The sequence below is a fragment of the Pseudophryne corroboree genome, chromosome 1 (genome assembly GCF_028390025.1).
Source record: "Pseudophryne corroboree isolate aPseCor3 chromosome 1, aPseCor3.hap2, whole genome shotgun sequence".
Lineage (NCBI taxonomy): Eukaryota > Metazoa > Chordata > Amphibia > Anura > Myobatrachidae > Pseudophryne > Pseudophryne corroboree.
The window spans coordinates 138,705,350-138,723,758 of record NC_086444.1 but is presented as its reverse complement, the minus strand read 5'-3'; the positions used below and the strand labels follow the sequence as shown (position 1 = coordinate 138,723,758).

The 18,409-nt window shown below is 45.6% G+C and overlaps 1 protein-coding gene across 6 annotated transcripts in view; it reads right to left on the bottom strand.

Annotated features, from left to right (window-relative positions):
• LOC135057294 (trafficking protein particle complex subunit 13) overlaps window positions 1–18,409 on the bottom strand; it is a 69,032-nt gene that overhangs the window by 45,339 nt on the left and 5,284 nt on the right. For 5 of the 6 annotated variants that reach the window (XR_010244131.1, XM_063963190.1, XM_063963185.1 and 2 more), the window contains exon 2: window positions 7,850–8,812. The exons of the other annotated variant lie outside the window; for it this stretch is intronic. Coding sequence is in view for 4 of the 5 variants with exons in the window: in XM_063963190.1 (XP_063819260.1) it covers window positions 7,850–8,624 (775 nt within the window). In the remaining variant the exon portion in view is untranslated. The remainder of the gene's footprint in view (window positions 1–7,849; window positions 8,813–18,409) is intronic. 6 annotated transcript variants of the gene reach the window in all.

The window sequence follows — 18,409 nt, the reverse complement described above, 5'->3', positions numbered from 1 at the left end:
ACTATATAAACAGTGACCAGACTCTGTGAGCTGTGCTCTTGTGAGAGGCGTGCATTATAAAGTGAGGCTTGGCTTATTAAGTGAGTTTGTAACAGCAGCAGGTGAGTATTCTCTATCTATCCATATAGGGATTGTAATATTGTGGGAAAAAGGAGTGAGAATTTGGCTGTGTTTGTCTCTGTGCTTTCACTTGTGCTGTCTTAGAGTGTGAAGAGAAACTAGGAGGAGGAGTGGCTGAATCTAGGTGTGAAGTGATTAGGAGGAGGGGCTGAATAGAACAGCTACCTGAGGAGAAACTATATAAACAGTGACCAGACTCTGTGAGCTGTGCTCTTGTGAGAGGCGTGCATTATAAAGTGAGGCTTGGCTTATTAAGTGAGTTTGTAACAGCAGCAGGTGAGTTAGAATACAGCAACAGGTGAGTTTTAAAATACACCAAGTAACACACAAATTTGAAATACCATTCACATCTGATACAATGTTTGGCCTTGTGCAGTGCAATGGATGTAAAGCATTTGTTTGGAAAGAGGCAGCGTGGAGACTCAGCTGCTGTCCAATCTGTGAGCAATTTTCTCTGCTGAAGGAGGAGATAGCAAAACTGCATGCTGAGATTTGTAAGATGTCTGTGTCTTTGAAGCCTCCACTGCCTCAGAGAGCCACCAGAAGACATTCTGCCTGGACTACTGTGGGCTCTCAAGGGCAGAGGTTTCCAGAGGGACACAGACACCTCCCGCAAGCGGTGACACTGCAAAACTCGTATGCTACTCTTGCAGGGCTGGAAGATACAACTAATAGAGGCACTACAGAACAGGAGGATATGGGGACATCTACCAACCATAGGAACAGGAAATGGAACAGGAAAATTGAATCTCCAAAAAGGACTGCACTTCTTTTGGGAGATTCCATTATTAGAGGAATACATCTGGGAAATGCAAATGAAGTAGAGAAACAAGTAAGGTGCTTACCTGGAGCCACAGCTCCAAGGGATAAAGAGCGCATGCTAAGAATTGTGAAGGCAGCAAGAAAAGATGGGGAGGTGGATGTCATTGTCCACCTAGGGACAAATGACCTGGCAAATGCAGAACTCATTGCTGTAAAAGATGAATTTAGGAAGTTAGGGACTGCTCTGAAGCAGGTGGCAACCACTGTATCTTTTTCAGAAGTATTGCCAGTACACAGAGGGGAAGACAGAACTCATTGCATCAGAAACTTCAATGTTTGGCTAAGGACATGGTGCAATGAGGAGAGATTTGGATTTATAGGCCATAGTCACACCATCTGGCAAGATAGGAGCTTATACAAAAGTGACGGCCTGCACCCATCTTCAACGGGAACGAAAATACTAACTGAACAGTTTGGATGCTTCATCAAGAGCTATTTAAACTAACAAAGGGGGGCAGTGAACCAAATAGGAATAAAGAAATCTGCTCCCCCAACACAGAGGTATTGTTTCTGCAGGCAAAGGGAATAGGAAGCATATCCACAGCAACAGAAGATAATTCAGAACAAAACCAAATAAAAATAGGCAGAGAGAAGAACATAGCTAGGAACAGAAAAAGCACAAACAAAACTCTAAAAGCTATGTGTGCAAATGCTAGGAGCTTAGGAAATAAAATCCCAGAACTAACTGCAATAATGACAAGGGATGATCTAGACATTGTGGCAATTACAGAGTCATGGTACAATGAAAATCATGACTGGGACATAGCTATACCGGGATATACTTTGTTTAGGAAGGACAGAATTGGAAAAATCGGGGGAGGGGTAGCAATGTATGTAAAAAATGCCATAAATACTACATTAATACAAAGTATTGAAGAAAAAACTGAGGCCCTTTGGGTGACCATAGAAACAGGGGAAAAGTTGATTATTCGTATTGGCGTGATATACAGGCCACCAGGTCAGGAAGAGGAACTTGACAAGAACCTATTGCAGGACATAACTAAAATGGCATTAAAAGGAGAGGTAATAATCATGGGAGACTTTAATCTTCCTGATGTAAACTGGGAGGTGTCTGTTGCTAGTTCCACTAGAAGTAGGAACATTTTAAATTCCCTTCAGGGAGCATCCCTCCACCAATTGGTGAGGGAGCCCACTCGGAAAGACGCAATATTAGACTTAATACTTACAAATGGAGACAGATTATCAGACGTAAAAGTGGGTGAAAACCTCGGATCCAGTGATCATCAAGCAGTATGGTTCAGCATTAAGACAGAGACTGACTCGTCCCATACAAAAACAAAGGTGTTGGATTTTAGGAAGGCTGATTTTGTAGGGATGGGAAAATGTGTAAGCGATTCTTTGGCAGAGTGGAGGAACTTGGAAACAGTGCAGGAGAGGTGGAAAACATTCAAATGTGCAATATTGAAGGCAACAGACCTTTGTATCAAAACTGTTAGGAAAAACACAAGGAAAAGGAAGCCAGTGTGGTTTGCAAAAGAAGTAGCAAATATTGTGAGAGCAAAAAAGATGGCTTTTAGGAAATATAAGCAGACACAAAATAATGAAGACAAAAAGATATATCTTGTTAGACAGAAGGAGACAAAGAAGGTAATCAGATGTGCAAAGGCACAAGCTGAGGAGAAAATGGCCCAGTCAGTGGGTAAAGGAGGCAAAACTTTTTTTAGGTATATAAGCGAAAAAAGAAAAACAAAAGGCGGAATTATAAAACTAAAGACGGACACTGGGAATCTTGTTGAGGGAGACAATTTAATAGCAGATCATCTTAATGATTATTTTTGCTCAGTATTTACTACTGAAAGAGAGGGGAAGGGGCCACAGTTAAGTTGCAGGGATATTCAGGAAAATGAAACAAGTACATTTACAGAGGAGAAGGTCCTAACAGAACTCTCAAAGCTGAAAGTGGACAAATCTATGGGGCCAGATGGGATACATCCAAGGATACTAAAAGAACTTAAAGAGGTGCTGGTAGCACCATTGACAGAATTATTCAACCAGTCATTAGCTACAGGAGAAATTCCAGGGGACTGGAAAAGAGCAAACGTAGTCCCACTGCACAAAAGTGGAAGCAAGGAAGAGGCAAACAACTACAGACCAGTGAGTCTTACATCAGTAGTAGGGAAATTGATGGAAACACTCTTAAAAGAAAGAGTTGTAGATCATCTCAAATCCGGCAATTTACTGGATCCCAAACAGCATGGATTCACTGGGGGAAGATCATGTCAAACAAATCTTATTGACTTTTTTGATTGTGTGACTAAAGTGATGGATAAAGGTGGAGCCATGGATATAGCTTATCTTGACTTTAGTAAGGCTTTTGACACAGTTCCACATCGCAGACTGCTAAATAAACTTGAAAGTTTGGGATTGGATATTAGGATTATTGAATGGATAAGATCTTGGTTGAAGGATAGAAAACAGAGAGTTGTGGTAAATGGAGTGCATTCACAGGAGGGAAATGTTACCAGTGGAGTACCCCAGGGATCTGTACTTGGACCAGTGCTTTTCAATATCTTTATTGGTGACATTGCAAATGGGATTAAAGGGAAAGTATGCCTTTTTGCAGATGACACAAAGGTATGCAACAGGGTAGACACACCAAGTGGGGTAAAACAAATGATTGAGGATCTAGGTAGACTAGAGGAATGGTCAAGAGTCTGGCAATTACAGTTTAATGCCAAAAAATGCAAAATCATGCACTTGGGTCTCAAAAATCCTAAAGCTAAATACAGTATTAATGGCACTATACTGGAAACTACTGAGGAGGAAAGGGATCTAGGAGTCACTATTTCAGATGACTTAAAGGCAGGTAAGCAATGTAACAAGGCAATGAGGAAGGCTAGTCAGATGCTTGGCTGCATTGGGAGAGGAATCAGCAGCAGAAAGAAAGAAGTAATAATGCCACTGTATAGGTCATTGGTACGGCCTCATCTAGAATACTGTATTCAGTTCTGGAGGCCATATCTTCAAAAGGATATTAATACATTAGAAACTGTACAAAGGAGGGCAACTAAAATGGTGCATGGCCTACATCACAAAACATACCCAGAAAGACTAAGAAATCTCAATATGTATAGTTTGGAGCAGAGAAGAGAAAGGGGCGACATGATAGAAACTTTCAAATATATGAAGGGTTTTAACAAAGTCCAGGAGGGAAACATTCTCCAAATGAAGAGAAGCAATAGGACACGAGGACATGCACTGAGACTGGAGGGGGGGAGGTTCAGGGGAAATTTGCGGAAAAATTATTTCACAGAAAGGGTAGTGGACAAGTGGAATAGCCTCCCATCAGAGGTGGTAGAGGCTAAGACAGTAGAGCAATTTAAACATGCATGGGATAGACATAAGGATATCCTTACAAAGAAATAAGGATCAAATAAGGTTAGTGATAAAAAAAAATAATATATAAAAAAAAAAAAAGGGGCAGACTAGATGGGCCAAGTGGTTCTTATCTGCCGACAAATTCTATGTTTCTATGTATCTGGAAGACAGGCCTCTGACAACACCCGCAGGGTCTTCAATTTGATCGATAGGGCCTCTGACACCGAGGGATTTTTGTTACTCTCATTGGATGCTGAGAAGGCGTTCGACAGATTAAATTGGCTGTATATGCGTACTGTTTTAGTTAAATTTGGCTTCTCAGCCCAGATTCTGGCGTCAATCTTAGCATTATACACTCTACCGTCAGCAAGGGTATTCAGCAATGGATTCCTGTCGGACGCCTTCCCAATCACTAATGGAACCCGCCAGGGTTGCCCTCTCTCACCTTTGATTTATGCTCTTAGCATTGAACCCCTGGCGGCTAAAATCAGAGCAGATGCTGCATTCCCCGGCCTGGCCCATGGGGGACTCCCCCATAAGTTGTGTCTCTTTGCCGACGACGTTCTTCTCTTTGTATCTCGACCCTCCTCTTCTCTCCCGCATCTACATTCCATACTACACGACTTCAGCGAGGCCTCATACAGAGGAGGTCTCGCATTACCCGACCTAAATATGTATCAGGAAGCATGTGTGCTTGCCCAACTGAAATCTTGGAACTCCTCCAATCCCATATCCATGTGGGCCCAAATTGAGGATGTCAGCTGCACAGGATACCCATTAGCAGATTTGTTGTGGACTCCTAAAGCCCTACGTCCCAACGACATGACCATCCTCCCCTCTACAGCTTCCTCTTTACGAATATGGGATAGTTTGATGAGTAAACTTTCTGGCATTACTACCCCCTACACTGCCCTTTCACTTAAAGCAGTAAGTAAATTAATTCCCAATCTACATATTTCTACATGGAATGCATGTAATATTCATACCCTTGGAGACTTACTAGATGGAACTGCCTTTCTTTCATTCGCCCAATTGCAGGACAAATTCTCCCTCCCGAGTACTGAACTATTTCACTACTTCCAAATCAGACACTGGTTTAAGAGTCTACCCACTGTACAAACCCCCCCCAGCTCTCTAGTTCAGTCTATCCGATCCCGCGTGGGATTGCCTACATCAACTAAAGATATCACTTATTGGTACAATACACTCATCTCATTGGTCCCATACCAAAAGTCTAATGCTCAGAAGCGTTGGGAGAGGGACTTGAATATTCCCATAACAGAGACACAATGGGAGCAATTATATCGATTAACATTCCGCATGTCACGCTGCTTAAACCATTCAGAAATGCATTTTAAATTGTTGAATAGGTTATACCTGACCCCGGACAGACTGCACACATTTTGGCCCTCCTGCTCACCATTCTGTTGGAGAAATTGCGGAGAAATAGGACATTTGTATCATATTTTTTGGTCATGTCCTCTCCTCCAAACTTTCTGGGCAGAAGTATTTACGCTGATAAATAAAGTGCTGTGTCTATCCTTAAGCCCATCCCCAACCTTAGCTCTCCTACATATGTATCCCCTAGAGGTTTCAGCCTCCCAAAGATACTTATTGGGACACATTTGTATAGCAGCTAGGGCAACCCTGGCCCAGGCCTGGAAACAAGCGGTAGTCCCTCCTGCTCTAAAAGTATTTCATAAAGTTCATTTCCACTATATCATGGAAACGGAATGTGTGCCTTATTCTTCCTCTGCTTCCTCTCCCATTATGCGATGGTTCCATTGGCATGAATACGTTACGGAGGGGGAAGGCTCTGCTCTCATATCACACCCAGGGAAGACATCCCCTTTACAATTTAGCCTGAATGAGGAATCTGCTACTTCTTGAATGCTCCATCTCCCATGCTATCCCTTTTGGTTTATACTAGTGGTTATGTCTATAATGATATCAATTGCTTACCTTATAGAATTGAACTAGCCCTGCACACTTTCATCTGTTAATATGGCTAGGATACCTGAATACCTGCCTACTGCTATGTTACCTGTCTCTCATGTATGTTGTATTTCATTTGACGTGTACATCCCTCCCCACCCGGTTTTTTTTTCTGTACCCCCCCCCCCCCTTTTTCTTTTTGCAATTCATATAAAAACCAATAAAAACTATTGATGTAAAAAAAAAAAAAAAAAAAATAAAAAATAAAAAAATAGTAAAATGTTTTTATAAAAAAACAAGCAAATGCTGAATTAAATCTGATACCTCCCCCAGGAGTATCGCTAGAACTCAGAAATATAAAATGATGCTAAAAATGGGAGAATCGCAGTTTTACGAGGCGACAATTTTCATTCTTTAACTGTTTTGCAAAAATAAGCAGAATGCCAAATGTCTTTATTTTCCCTCAATAGGTATTTCTTAACCACCTGCATTCCTAGTCATAAATACAGGTATCATCACTTTGGGGCAGATTCCATTACAGGCAAACTACCGCCTCCAGCTCGGCCTGTGCACATAAGGGTAATTATGGTAGCCGCATCTCCATAGGCTGCATGCAGAGATCAGCTAGAGAGGGGTATGGGTCATAAGGTCGACAGTCATTAGGTCAACCACTATTAGTCGACAGTGACTAGGTCAACGCCGGGAAAAAGGTCGACATGAGGTTTGGGGTTTTTTGGTGTTTTCTTCGTAAAGTAACCAGGAACCCCAGTTAGTGCACCGTGTCCCCTCGCATGGATCGCTTTGCGTGCCATGCTTTGGGCAAGGTGCCTCACTGCGCTCGGCACAGTTTACTATTCCTAATCATAGTCCATGATGATCGTAAAGTATGAAAAAGTAAAATGAAATTAAATTAAAAAAAGAAAGAAAGAAAATAAAAAAAGAAAAAAAAACTAAACAAAAAAAAAAAAAAGGGGAAAAACGAATGTCAACCTTTTTTCCATGTCGACCAATAGTGGTCGACCTAATAGTGGTCGACCTAATGACCGTATCTCCTACATCCTGCAAAGCTGACCGAAGCCATTCCAGCAGCAGGTCTTGGGTTATTGAATTGGCCCCTTGCTTGTTTAATCACAATATTATAGCAGCAAGTTGGAATAATGCGACAAAAGTAAATGACGATGATTTAGAACTGGACACGTGCATTCACGCGGAGCTAACTTCTGTATAAAATGCTCATGTGAACAACTTGCAACAATAATATGGGCTACAGGCATCCGACAGCGGCGGCCCCTTTGCTCTTGGACAGGCAGATCAGCGGATTTCACAAGTGCAGTACTGTAAGGCTTTGCACATGCAAAATGACCTTATGTACATTCATTTAGGTTTAAAATATATCTTTGATATTCAGCATAGGTGTGGTTTCAAATTGATAATGATTTCTGGATATTTGTGCAGAACGCATCTATGTGCTGAATTTACGGTTGCACGAATCTTACTCTGAATGTGTAAAACCCACATGCACTTTTATGTACAACTCCAATCCCTCCCCTGTGAGGCTACATGGCTTGTCCAAAACGAAACACTGCAGTGTGCCTACCCCAAAACTATTTACAGATGGTCAGCGACTACATACTTAAAATAATGCCATGTTTATGAACAAAGAAGTCAATTCTGCCACAGAGTTTCAATTCTGATTTCACTAATGTCCCAATATGCGCACAGTAACGCAAGTCACAGAATATCCATATCTCAGGGATGTGTCTCTGCATTGTAGCATTACAGCTTGGAAGAACACAGTGTCGCATCAATCTGCTCAGTTTCCCCCAGATGTCCTCCAAACTCAGAGCACCACAGACTGATGGTAAAATTGTCCATCTTCCCCTATGGAATAAATTCAACTGAAGTCTTTCCAAGGTGTCTTTCAGCTGCTCAGAGGCGGCAATGATAGGTTCCCCATTGCTGGCTCTCCGAGTACAAATACTCCATGACCGAACAGATGGGTTCTCCTTGGAAATGCTTTCTCCCATTGCTTGCGGGTCACATATGAAGTCATCTTTTTTTGTTGTCACGATTTGCCCATCTTCAACCTTTTTTGTCTGGATGTTTGGCTTAAACTCTAACAGGTTTGGTGTGGGATCACAGTACATGAAGGGAACCACATTGACTGGATCAAATGTATCATAAGATATCTTAGAACAAAGCTCTACCGAGATTAAGGGAGGACGTGTTAGAGGCTTGAGAATAAAGTTCTGCACATGATCTGGAAACCATGGACAGAATGTTGGCAAGCGCCTAAGAGGAAATCTCTCTAACGAGCCTGCTGCTATTTGCTGTAAGTCTTCTAGTCTATTTTGAGAGGTGCGGTAGTGCACAACCACTTCCTTTTCCGGTTTATAGCTATCTCCCATCACTCCAATAATGTTCCCACATCAGCGGCACCAGTCAAGAAACCTTTACACTATGCCGTATGACTGCCCGGATAAGAAGGGATGCTGGTAAAACCTGGATCATTTTGGTCACATCAACGCTTCAAATAGTTTTGTTGCAGATTCTTTTAGTATGTAGTGGTTGATCCCGCTAGCAGACGTTGTGGCCCCTGAAAGAAATCACAGATGTCATTCTCTTCATGTTGCTGCCATGGTATTACTCTTCTTTAAATTAGATTTGGTAAATTGCTGCCCATCTGGTTTCAGTAGCACAAAAACAGCGCCCAATTCCATCACACCGGTTTCCATGTTCTCTGATCACATGTGAATCCAACCTGAAGCAGAAGCATGGCACAAAATGGTTGGCATAAAATATAGTCATCCTAATCTGCTAAACCTTCTACAATCGCTCGGCACTTAAATTGCCCGCTACACTTAATAGAAGCAGTCCATATCGGCAAGGAGGAGATAAACATTTTCAGCAACAAGCTTTGAAGCAAAGCCAAAGGCAGCAACACCTGCCTCTATGGCACAAGGACACTATGGGACGGAGGAGATTTTATCATATGAAAGATATCAGACACCAAATTGCAGCACAAGTATGGTGCCACTTTGATGTAAGGGGTTTTGAATCTAGTCAGTTCACTAAGCATTATCATATGTTATAGATGCATAAAGCAAGATAATGTATATGTATATGAAGGTCCATAGGTTGAATGGAAGGTTTGTACACACAAAAAAAACAAAACACAACAACAAGAAAGATTAAAAAACAAAACCTATCACTATTACTTTTATGAAACTACTAGAATCCCTGCCTCTACTCTTCTACCTTCCTGTGGGACTCTCTATACTACAGCTGTAGTCTATGGCTACTGTATCACGCTTGCTCAATGGGGTCTATAATCTATTCAACTGTGTTTGGTTACAACTTTTAATAACATATTTCATACAGATAAAAGTAGCATTGCACAATGAACAGGAGCATCAACATGTGAAAAGCTTAGCTCCCTACTACTGGTGTCCATTTCCAATCTAAAGCTTATCCAAGCTTTTTCAAAGACCACAGATTGACATTGCAATCAGTGATACAATCGGCAATTGATTATAGCGCACCTTCCAGCTATGTGCAATGGAGACATATTTTGTGAGCGTTACTAATATTCAAAACTCTTGATTATTCCTTGTAAAATCATAGACAAATAATTGATTTATCACAGCGGTTCCCAAACTCAGTTCTCAAGGACCCCTTAACAGTTCCTCACAGAATCACAAGTGAAATAATACACATGTGCACCTGCTAGGTGACCTGGGAAACATGAACTGTTGGGGGTCCTTGAGGAGTTTGGGAACCACTGATTTAGCCTATTAAATAGCTGCTTGACATGTATGCCAGTAGCAGCTACACTTTCAGTTTGCTGATTGCATAAAATATGTATCCAACTAGTTTGGGAATCTTATCCCGATGCAGTTGTGCAACATGTACAGGGTTTGTGTGTGTGGTGGTGGGGGGTTGGGGCAGAGGAGAGATTACAATTTATGACACTCGAAAAAACAAATATGCACTTTAATATTAATCTAAATTGCACTGCATCCACAGCAGCTAATGGTAATTTACTGTGTAGACAACACTTTGAATAGAAAACATGCCATCAGGCCCGGCGCTACCCACTCAGCAAAGGGATGCAAAGCAGGTAGGCGCCAGGCTGGAGAGGCGCTCTCCCTGCTCTACATCCCTGTGCTGCCGGCTGCTGTGCCTGTCACACCATTTGAGAGGCACCGTAGCTTGAAGCTTCCCCCTAACCCCCTGAAGCATCCATCCTGAAAATGGGGCAGAGCTACACGGGACCAGGCTGCAGATGAGAACAAAAACTGAGGCAGATCCGGCCAGCCAGATGGTAAGTTGAGGGAGAGTGTGAGTGTATATATAAACAATTTGATTCCTCAATATAACATCATTAGGTTTAATTTATATCGTTACATTGGCCCATTGTAAAAAAATAAGAATTTACTTACCGATAATTCTATTTCTCGTAGTCCGTAGTGGATGCTGGGGACTCCGTAAGGACCATGGGGAATAGCGGCTCCGCAGGAGACAGGGCACAAAAGTAAAAGCTTTAGGATCAGGTGGTGTGCACTGGCTCCTCCCCCTATGACCCTCCTCCAAGCCTCAGTTAGGATACTGTGCCCGGACGAGCGTACACAATAAGGAAGGATCTTGAATCCCGGGTAAGACTCATACCAGCCACACCAATCACACTGTACAACCTGTGATCTGAACCCAGTTAACAGCATGATAACAGCGGAGCCTCTGAAAAGATGGCTCACAACAATAATAACCCGATTTTTGTAACAATAACTATGTACAAGTATTGCAGACAATCCGCACTTGGGATGGGCGCCCAGCATCCACTACGGACTACGAGAAATAGAATTATCGGTAAGTAAATTCTTATTTTCTCTGACGTCCTAAGTGGATGCTGGGGACTCCGTAAGGACCATGGGGATTATACCAAAGCTCCCAAACGGGCGGGAGAGTGCGGATGACTCTGCAACACCGAATGAGAGAACTCCAGGTCCTCCTCAGCCAGGGTATCAAATTTGTAGAATTTTGCAAACGTGTTTGCCCCTGATCAAGTAGCAGCTCGGCAAAGTTGTAAAGCCGAGACCCCTTGGGCAGTCGCCCAAGATGAGCCCACCTTCCTTGTGGAATGGGCATTTACAGATTTTGGCTGTGGCAGGCCTGCCACAGAATGTGCAAGCTGAATTGTACTACAAATCCAACGAGCAATCGTCTGCTTAGAAGCAGGAGCACCCAGTTTGTTGGGTGCATACAGGATAAACAGCGAGTCAGTTTTCCTGACTCCAGCCGTCCTGGAAACAAATATTTTCAGGGCCCTGACAACATCTAGCAACTTGGAGTCCTCCAAGTCCCTATTAGCCGCAGGTACCACAATAGGCTGGTTCAGGTGAAACGCTGACACCACCTTAGGGAAAAACTTGGGACGAGTCCGCAGTTCTGCCCTGTCCGAATGGAAAAAAAGAGATATGGGCTTTTGTGAGACAAAGCCGCCAATTCTGACACTCGCCTGGCCGAGGCCAGGGCCAACCGCATGGTCACTTTCCATGTGAGATATTTCAAATCCACAGATTTGAGCGGTTCAAACCAATGTGATTTGAGGAATCCCAGAACTACGTTGAGATCCCACGGTGCCACTGGAGGCACAAAAGGGGGTTGTATATGCAGTACTCCCTTGACAAACGTCTGGACTTCAGGAACTGAAGCCAATTCTTTCTGGAAGAAAAACGACAGGGCCGAAATTTGAACCTTAATGGACCCCAATTTTAGGCCCATAGACACTCCTGTTTGCAGGAAATGCAGGAATCGACAGAGTTGAAATTTCTTCGTGGGGGCCTTCCTGGCCTCACACCACGCAACATATTTTCGCCACCTGTGGTGATAATGTTGTGCGGTCACCTCCTTCCTGGCTTTGACCAGGGTAGGGATGACCTCTTCCGGAATGCCTTTTTCCCTTAGGATCCGGCGTTCAACCGCCATGCCGTCAAACGCAGCCGCGGTAAGTCTTGGAACAGACATGGTACTTGCTGAAGCAAGTCCCTTCTTAGCGGCAGAGGCCATGGGTCCCTCTGTGAGCATCTCTTGAAGTTCCGGGTACCAAGTCCTTCTTGGCCAATCCGGAGCCACGAGTATAGTTCTTACTCCTCTACGTCTTATAATTCTCAGTACCTTGGGTATGAGAAGCAGAGGAGGGAACACATACACCGACTGGTACACCCACGGTGTTACCAGAACGTCCACAGCTATTGCCTGAGGGTCTCTTGACCTGGCTTAATACCTGTCCAGTTTTTTGTTCAGGCGGGACGCCATCATGTCCACCTTTGGTCTTTCCCAACGGTTCACAATCATGTGGAAGACTTCCAGATGAAGTCCCCACTCTCCCGGGTGGAGGTCGTGCCTGCTGAGGAAGTCTGCTTCCCAGTTGTCCACTCCCGGAATGAACACTGCTATCACATGATTTTCCGCCCAGCGAAGAATCCTTGCAGTTTCTGCCATTGCCCTCCTGCTTCTTGTGCCGCCTTGTCTGCTTACGTGGGCGACTGCCGTGATGTTGTCCGACTGGATCAATACCGGCTGACCTTGAAGCAGAGGTCTTGCTAAGCTTAGAGCATTGTAAATTGCCCTTAGCTCCAGTATATTTATGTGGAGAGAAGTCTCCAGACTTGACCACACTCCCTGGAAATTTTTTCCCTGTGTGACTGCTCCCCAGCCTCTCAGGCTGGCATCCGTGGTCACCAGGACCCAGTCCTGAATGCCGAATCTGCGGCCCTCTAGTAGATGAGCACTCTGCAGTCACCACAGAAGAGACACCCTTGTCCTTGGAGACAGGGTTATCCGCTGATGCATCTGAAGATGCGATCCGGACCATTTTTCCAGCAGATCCCACTGAAAAGTTCTTGCGTGAAATCTGCCGAATGGAATCGCTTCGTAAGAAGCCACCATTTTTCCCAGGACCCTTGTGCAATGATGCACTGACACTTTTCCTGGTTTTAGGAGGTTCCTGACTAGCTCGGATAACTCCCTGGCTTTCTCCTCCGGGAGAAACACCTTTTTCTGGACTGTGTCCAGAATCATCCCTAGGAACAGCAGACGTGTCGTCGGGATCAGCTGCGATTTTGGAATATTTAGAATCCACCCGTGCTGTTGTAGCAGTACTGCTACTCCGACCTCCAACTGTTCCCTGGACTTTGCCCTTATCAGGAGATCGCCCAAGTAAGGGATAATTAAGACGTCTTTTCTTCGAAGAAGAATCATCATTTCGGCCCTTACCTTGGTAAAGACCCGGGGTGCCGTGGACAATCCAAACGGCAGCGTCTGAACTGATAGTGACAGTTCAGTACCACGAACCTGAGGTACCCTTGGTGAGAAGGGCAAATTGGGACATGGAGGTAAGCATCCTTGATGTCCAAGGACACCATATAGTCCCCTCTTCCAGGTTCGCTATCACTGCTCTGAGTGACTCCATCTTGATTTGAACCTTTGTATGTAAGTGTTCAAAGATTTCAGATTTAGAATAGGTCTCACCGAGCCGTCTGGCTTCGGTACCACAAATAGTGTGGAATAATACCCCTTTCCTTGTTGTAGGAGGGGTACTTTGATTATCACCTGCTGGTGAATTGCTTCCAATACTGCCTCCCTGTCGGAGGGAGACGTTGGTAAAGCAGACTTCAGGAACCTGCGAGGAGGCGACGTCTCGAATTCCAATCTGTACCCCTGAGATACTACCTGTAGGATCCAGGGGTCCACTTGCGAGTGAGCCCACTGCGCGCTGAAACTCTTGAGACGACCCCCCACCGCACCTGAGTCCGCTTGTAAGGCCCCAGCGTCATGCTGAGGACTTGGCAGAAGCGGTGGAGGGCTTCTGTTCCTGGGAAGGGGCTGCCTGCTGCAGTCTTTTTTCCTTTCCTCTACCCCTGGGCAGATATGACTGGCCTTTTGCCCGCTTGCCAGCACACAGCGCCATTTTCCTACACAGCTCCGCTGCTAGGAAGGCTCCCAGGCTCTCCCATGCACTGCACTACAGAAACAGGGTTAAAACAGAGAGGGGGGGCATTTTGTGTGGCGATATTATAATATATTAAGATGCTATAAGGGAAAACACTTATTACAGGTTGAGTATCCCACTTTCCGGCGGGCTCTTCTCCCGGTTTTTCTGACAACCTGGCAGGGGTTAAATACATCCATATAGCCTCAGGGGCTATATGTGATGTATTTTTAGCCAGCATAGGTACTTTCATTGCTGCCCAGGGCGCCCCCCCCAGCGCCCTGCACCCTCAGTGACCGTTGGTGTGAAGTGTGCTGAGAGCAATGGCGCACAGCTGCCGTGCTGTGCGCTACCTTAAGAAGACTGGGAAGTCTTCAGCCGCCGATTTCTGGACCTCTTCTCTCTTCAGCATCTGCAAGGGGGTCGGCGGCGCGGCTCCGGTGACCCATCCAGGCTGTACCTGTGATCGTCCCTCTGGAGCTAGTGTCCAGTAGCCTAAGAAGCCAATCCATCCTGCACGCAGGTGAGTTCACTTCTTCTCCCCTAAGTCCCGCGTTGCAGTGAGCCTGTTGCCAGCAGGACTCACTGAAAATAAAAAACCTAACAAAACTTTTACTCTAAGCAGCTCTTTAGGAGAGCCACCTAGATTGCACCCTTCTCGGCCGGGCACAAAAACCTAACTGAGGCTTGGAGGAGGGTCATAGGGGGAGGAGCCAGTGCACACCACCTGATCCTAAAGCTTTTACTTTTGTGCCCTGTCTCCTGCGGAGCCGCTATTCCCCATGGTCCTTACGGAGTCCCCAGCATCCACTTAGGACGTCAGAGAAATAAGATTTTACTCACCGGTAAATCTATTTCTCGTAGTCCGTAGTGGATGCTGGGACTCCGTAAGGACCATGGGGAATAGCGGCTCCGCAGGAGACTGGGCACAACTAAAGAAAGCTTTAGGACTACCTGGTGTGCACTGACTCCTCCCACTATGACCCTCCTCCAGACCTCAGTTAGGATACTGTGCCCGGAAGAGCTGACACAATAAGGAAGGATTTTGAATCCCGGGTAAGACTCATACCAGCCACACCGTATAACTCGTGATAACTATACCCAGTTAACAGTATGAAATATAACCGAGCCTCTGAACAGATGGCTCAACAATAACCCTTTAGTTAACAATAACTATATACAAGTATTGCAGACAATCCGCACTTGGGATGGGCGCCCAGCATCCACTACGGACTACGAGAAATAGATTTACCGGTGAGTAAAATCTTATTTTCTCTGACGTCCTAAGTGGATGCTGGGACTCCGTAAGGACCATGGGGATTATACCAAAGCTCCCAAACGGGCGGGAGAGTGCGGATGACTCTGCAGCACCGAATGAGCAAACTCAAGGTCCTCCTCAGCCAGGGTATCAAACTTGTAGACTCTTGCAAAAGTGTTTGAACCCCACCAAGTAGCAGCTCGGCAAAGTTGTAAAGCCGAGACCCCTCGGGCAGCCGCCCAAGAAGAGCCCACTTTCCTCGTCGAATGGGCTTTTACAGATTTAGGATGCGGCAGTCCAGCCGCAGAATGCGCAAGCTGAATTGTGTTACAGATCCAGCGAGCAATAGTCTGCTTCGAAGCAGGAGCACCCAGCTTGTTGGGTGCATACAGGATAAATAGAGAGTCAGTTTTCCTGACTCCAGCCGTCCTGGAAACATATATTTCCAAGGCCCTGACTACGTCCAGTAACTTGGAATCCTCCAAGTCCCTAGTAGCCGCAGGCACCACAATAGGTTGGTTCAAATGAAAAGCTGATACCACCTTAGGGAGAAACTGGGGACGAGTCCTCAATTCTGCCCTATCCATATGGAAAATCAGATAAGGGCTTTTACATGACAAAGCCGCCAATTCTGACACACGCCTGGCCGAAGCCAAGGCCAACAGCATGACCACTTTCCACGTGAGATATTTCAAATCCACGGTTTTAAGTGGCTCAAACCAATGTGACTTTAGGAAACCAAACACCACGTTGAGATCCCAAGGTGCCACTGGAGGCACAAACGGGGGCTGAATATGCAGCACTCCCTTAACAAATGTCTGAACTTCAAGGAGTGAAGCCAGTTCTTTCTGGAAGAAAAATCGACAGAGCCGAAATCTGGACCTTAATGGAACCCAATTTTAGGCCCATAGTCACCCCTGACTGTAGGAAGTGCAGAAATCGACCCAACTGAAATTCCTCCGTTGGGGCCTTCCTGGCCTCACACCACGCAACATATTTTCGCCATATGCGGTGATAATGTTTTGCGGTTACATCTTTCCTGGCTTTAACCAGCGTAGGAATGACTTCCTCCGGAATGCCCTTTTCCTTCAGGATCCGGTGTTCAACCGCCATGCCTTTAAACGCAGCTGCGGTAAGTCTTGGAACAGACAGGGCCCCTGCTGCAGCAGGTACTGTCTGAGCGGCAGAGGCCATGGGTCCTCTGAGATCATTTCTTGAAGTTCTGGGTACCAAGCACTTCTTGGCCAATCCGGAACCACGAGTATAGTTCTTACTCCTCTCCTTCTTATTATTCTCAGTACCTTGGGTATGAGGGGCAGAGGAGGGAACACCTAAACCGACTGGTACACCCACGGTGTCACTAGAGCATCCACAGCTATCGCCTGAGGGTCCCTTGACCTGGCGCAATATCTTTTTAGCTTTTTATTGAGGCGGAACGCCATCATGTCCACCTGTGGCCTTTCCCAACGGTTTACAATCATTTGGAAGACTTCTTGATGAAGTCCCCACTCTCCCCGGTGGAGGTCGTGCCTGCTGAGGAAGTCTGCTTCCCAGTTGTCCACTCCCGGAATGAACACTGCTGACAGTGCTAACACGTGATTTTCCGCCCATCTGAGAATCCTTGTGGCTTCTGCCATCGCCACCCTGCTTCTTGTACCGCCCTGTTGTTTACATGGGCGACCGCCGTGATGTTGTCTGACTGAATCAGTACCGGCTGGTTTAGAAGCAGGGGTCTTGCTTGACTTAGGGCATTGTAAATGGCCCTCAGTTCCAGAATATTTATGTGTAGGGAAATCTCCTGGTTTGACCATAGTCCCTGGAAGTTTCTTCCCTGTGTGACTGCCCCCCAGCCTCGAAGGCTGGCATCCGTGGTCACCAGGACCCAGTCCTGTATGCCGAATCTGCGGCCCTCTTGAAGATGAGCACTCTGCAGCCACCACAGCAGAGACACCCTGGTCCTTGGAGACAGGGTTATCAGCCGATGCATCTGAGATGCGATCCGGACCACTTGTCCAACAGGTCCCACTGAAAGGTTCTTGCATGGAACCTGCCGAATGGAATTGCTTCGTAGGAAGCTACCATTTTTCCCAGGACTCGCGTGCAGTGATGCACCGACACCTGTTTTGGTTTCAGGAGGCCTCTGACTAGAGATGACAGCTCCTTGGCTTTCTCCTCCGGGAGAAACACTTTTTTTTTTCTCTGGTCTGTGTCCAGACCCATTCCCAGGAACAGTAGACGTGTCGTAGGGACCAGCTGTGACTTTAGAATATTTAGAATCCAACCGTGCTGTTGTAGCACTTCCAGAGATAGTGCTACCCCGACCAACAACTGCTCCCTGGACCTCGCCTTTATCAGGAGATCGTCCAAGTATGGGATAATTAAAAACTCCCTTTTTTCGAAGGAGTATCTTCATTTCGGCCATTACCTTGGTAAATACCCTCGGTGCCGTGGACAGACCGAACGGCAACGTCTGGAATTGGTAATGACAATCCTGTACCACAAATCTGAGGTACTCCTGGTGAGGATGGTAAATGGGGACATGCAGGTAAGCATCCTTGATGTCCAGAGATACCATGTAATCTCCCTCGTCCAGGCTTGCAATAACCGCCCTGAGCGATTCCATCTTGAACTTGAATTTTTTTATATATGTGTTCAAGGATTTCAATTTTAAAATGGTTCTCACCGAACCGTCCGGTTTCGGTACCACAAACATTGTGGAATAGTAACCCCGTCCTTGTTGAAGGAGGGGTACCTTGATTATCACCTGCTGGAAGTACAGCTTGTGAATTGCCGCCAGTACTACCTCCCCTTTCTCCGAGGGCAGCAGGCAAGGCTGATTTGAGGTAACGGCGAGGGGGAGTCGCCTCGAACTCCAGCTTGTATCCCTGTGATACTACTTGCAGAACTCAGGGATCTACCTGTGAGCGAGCCCACTGGTCGCTGAA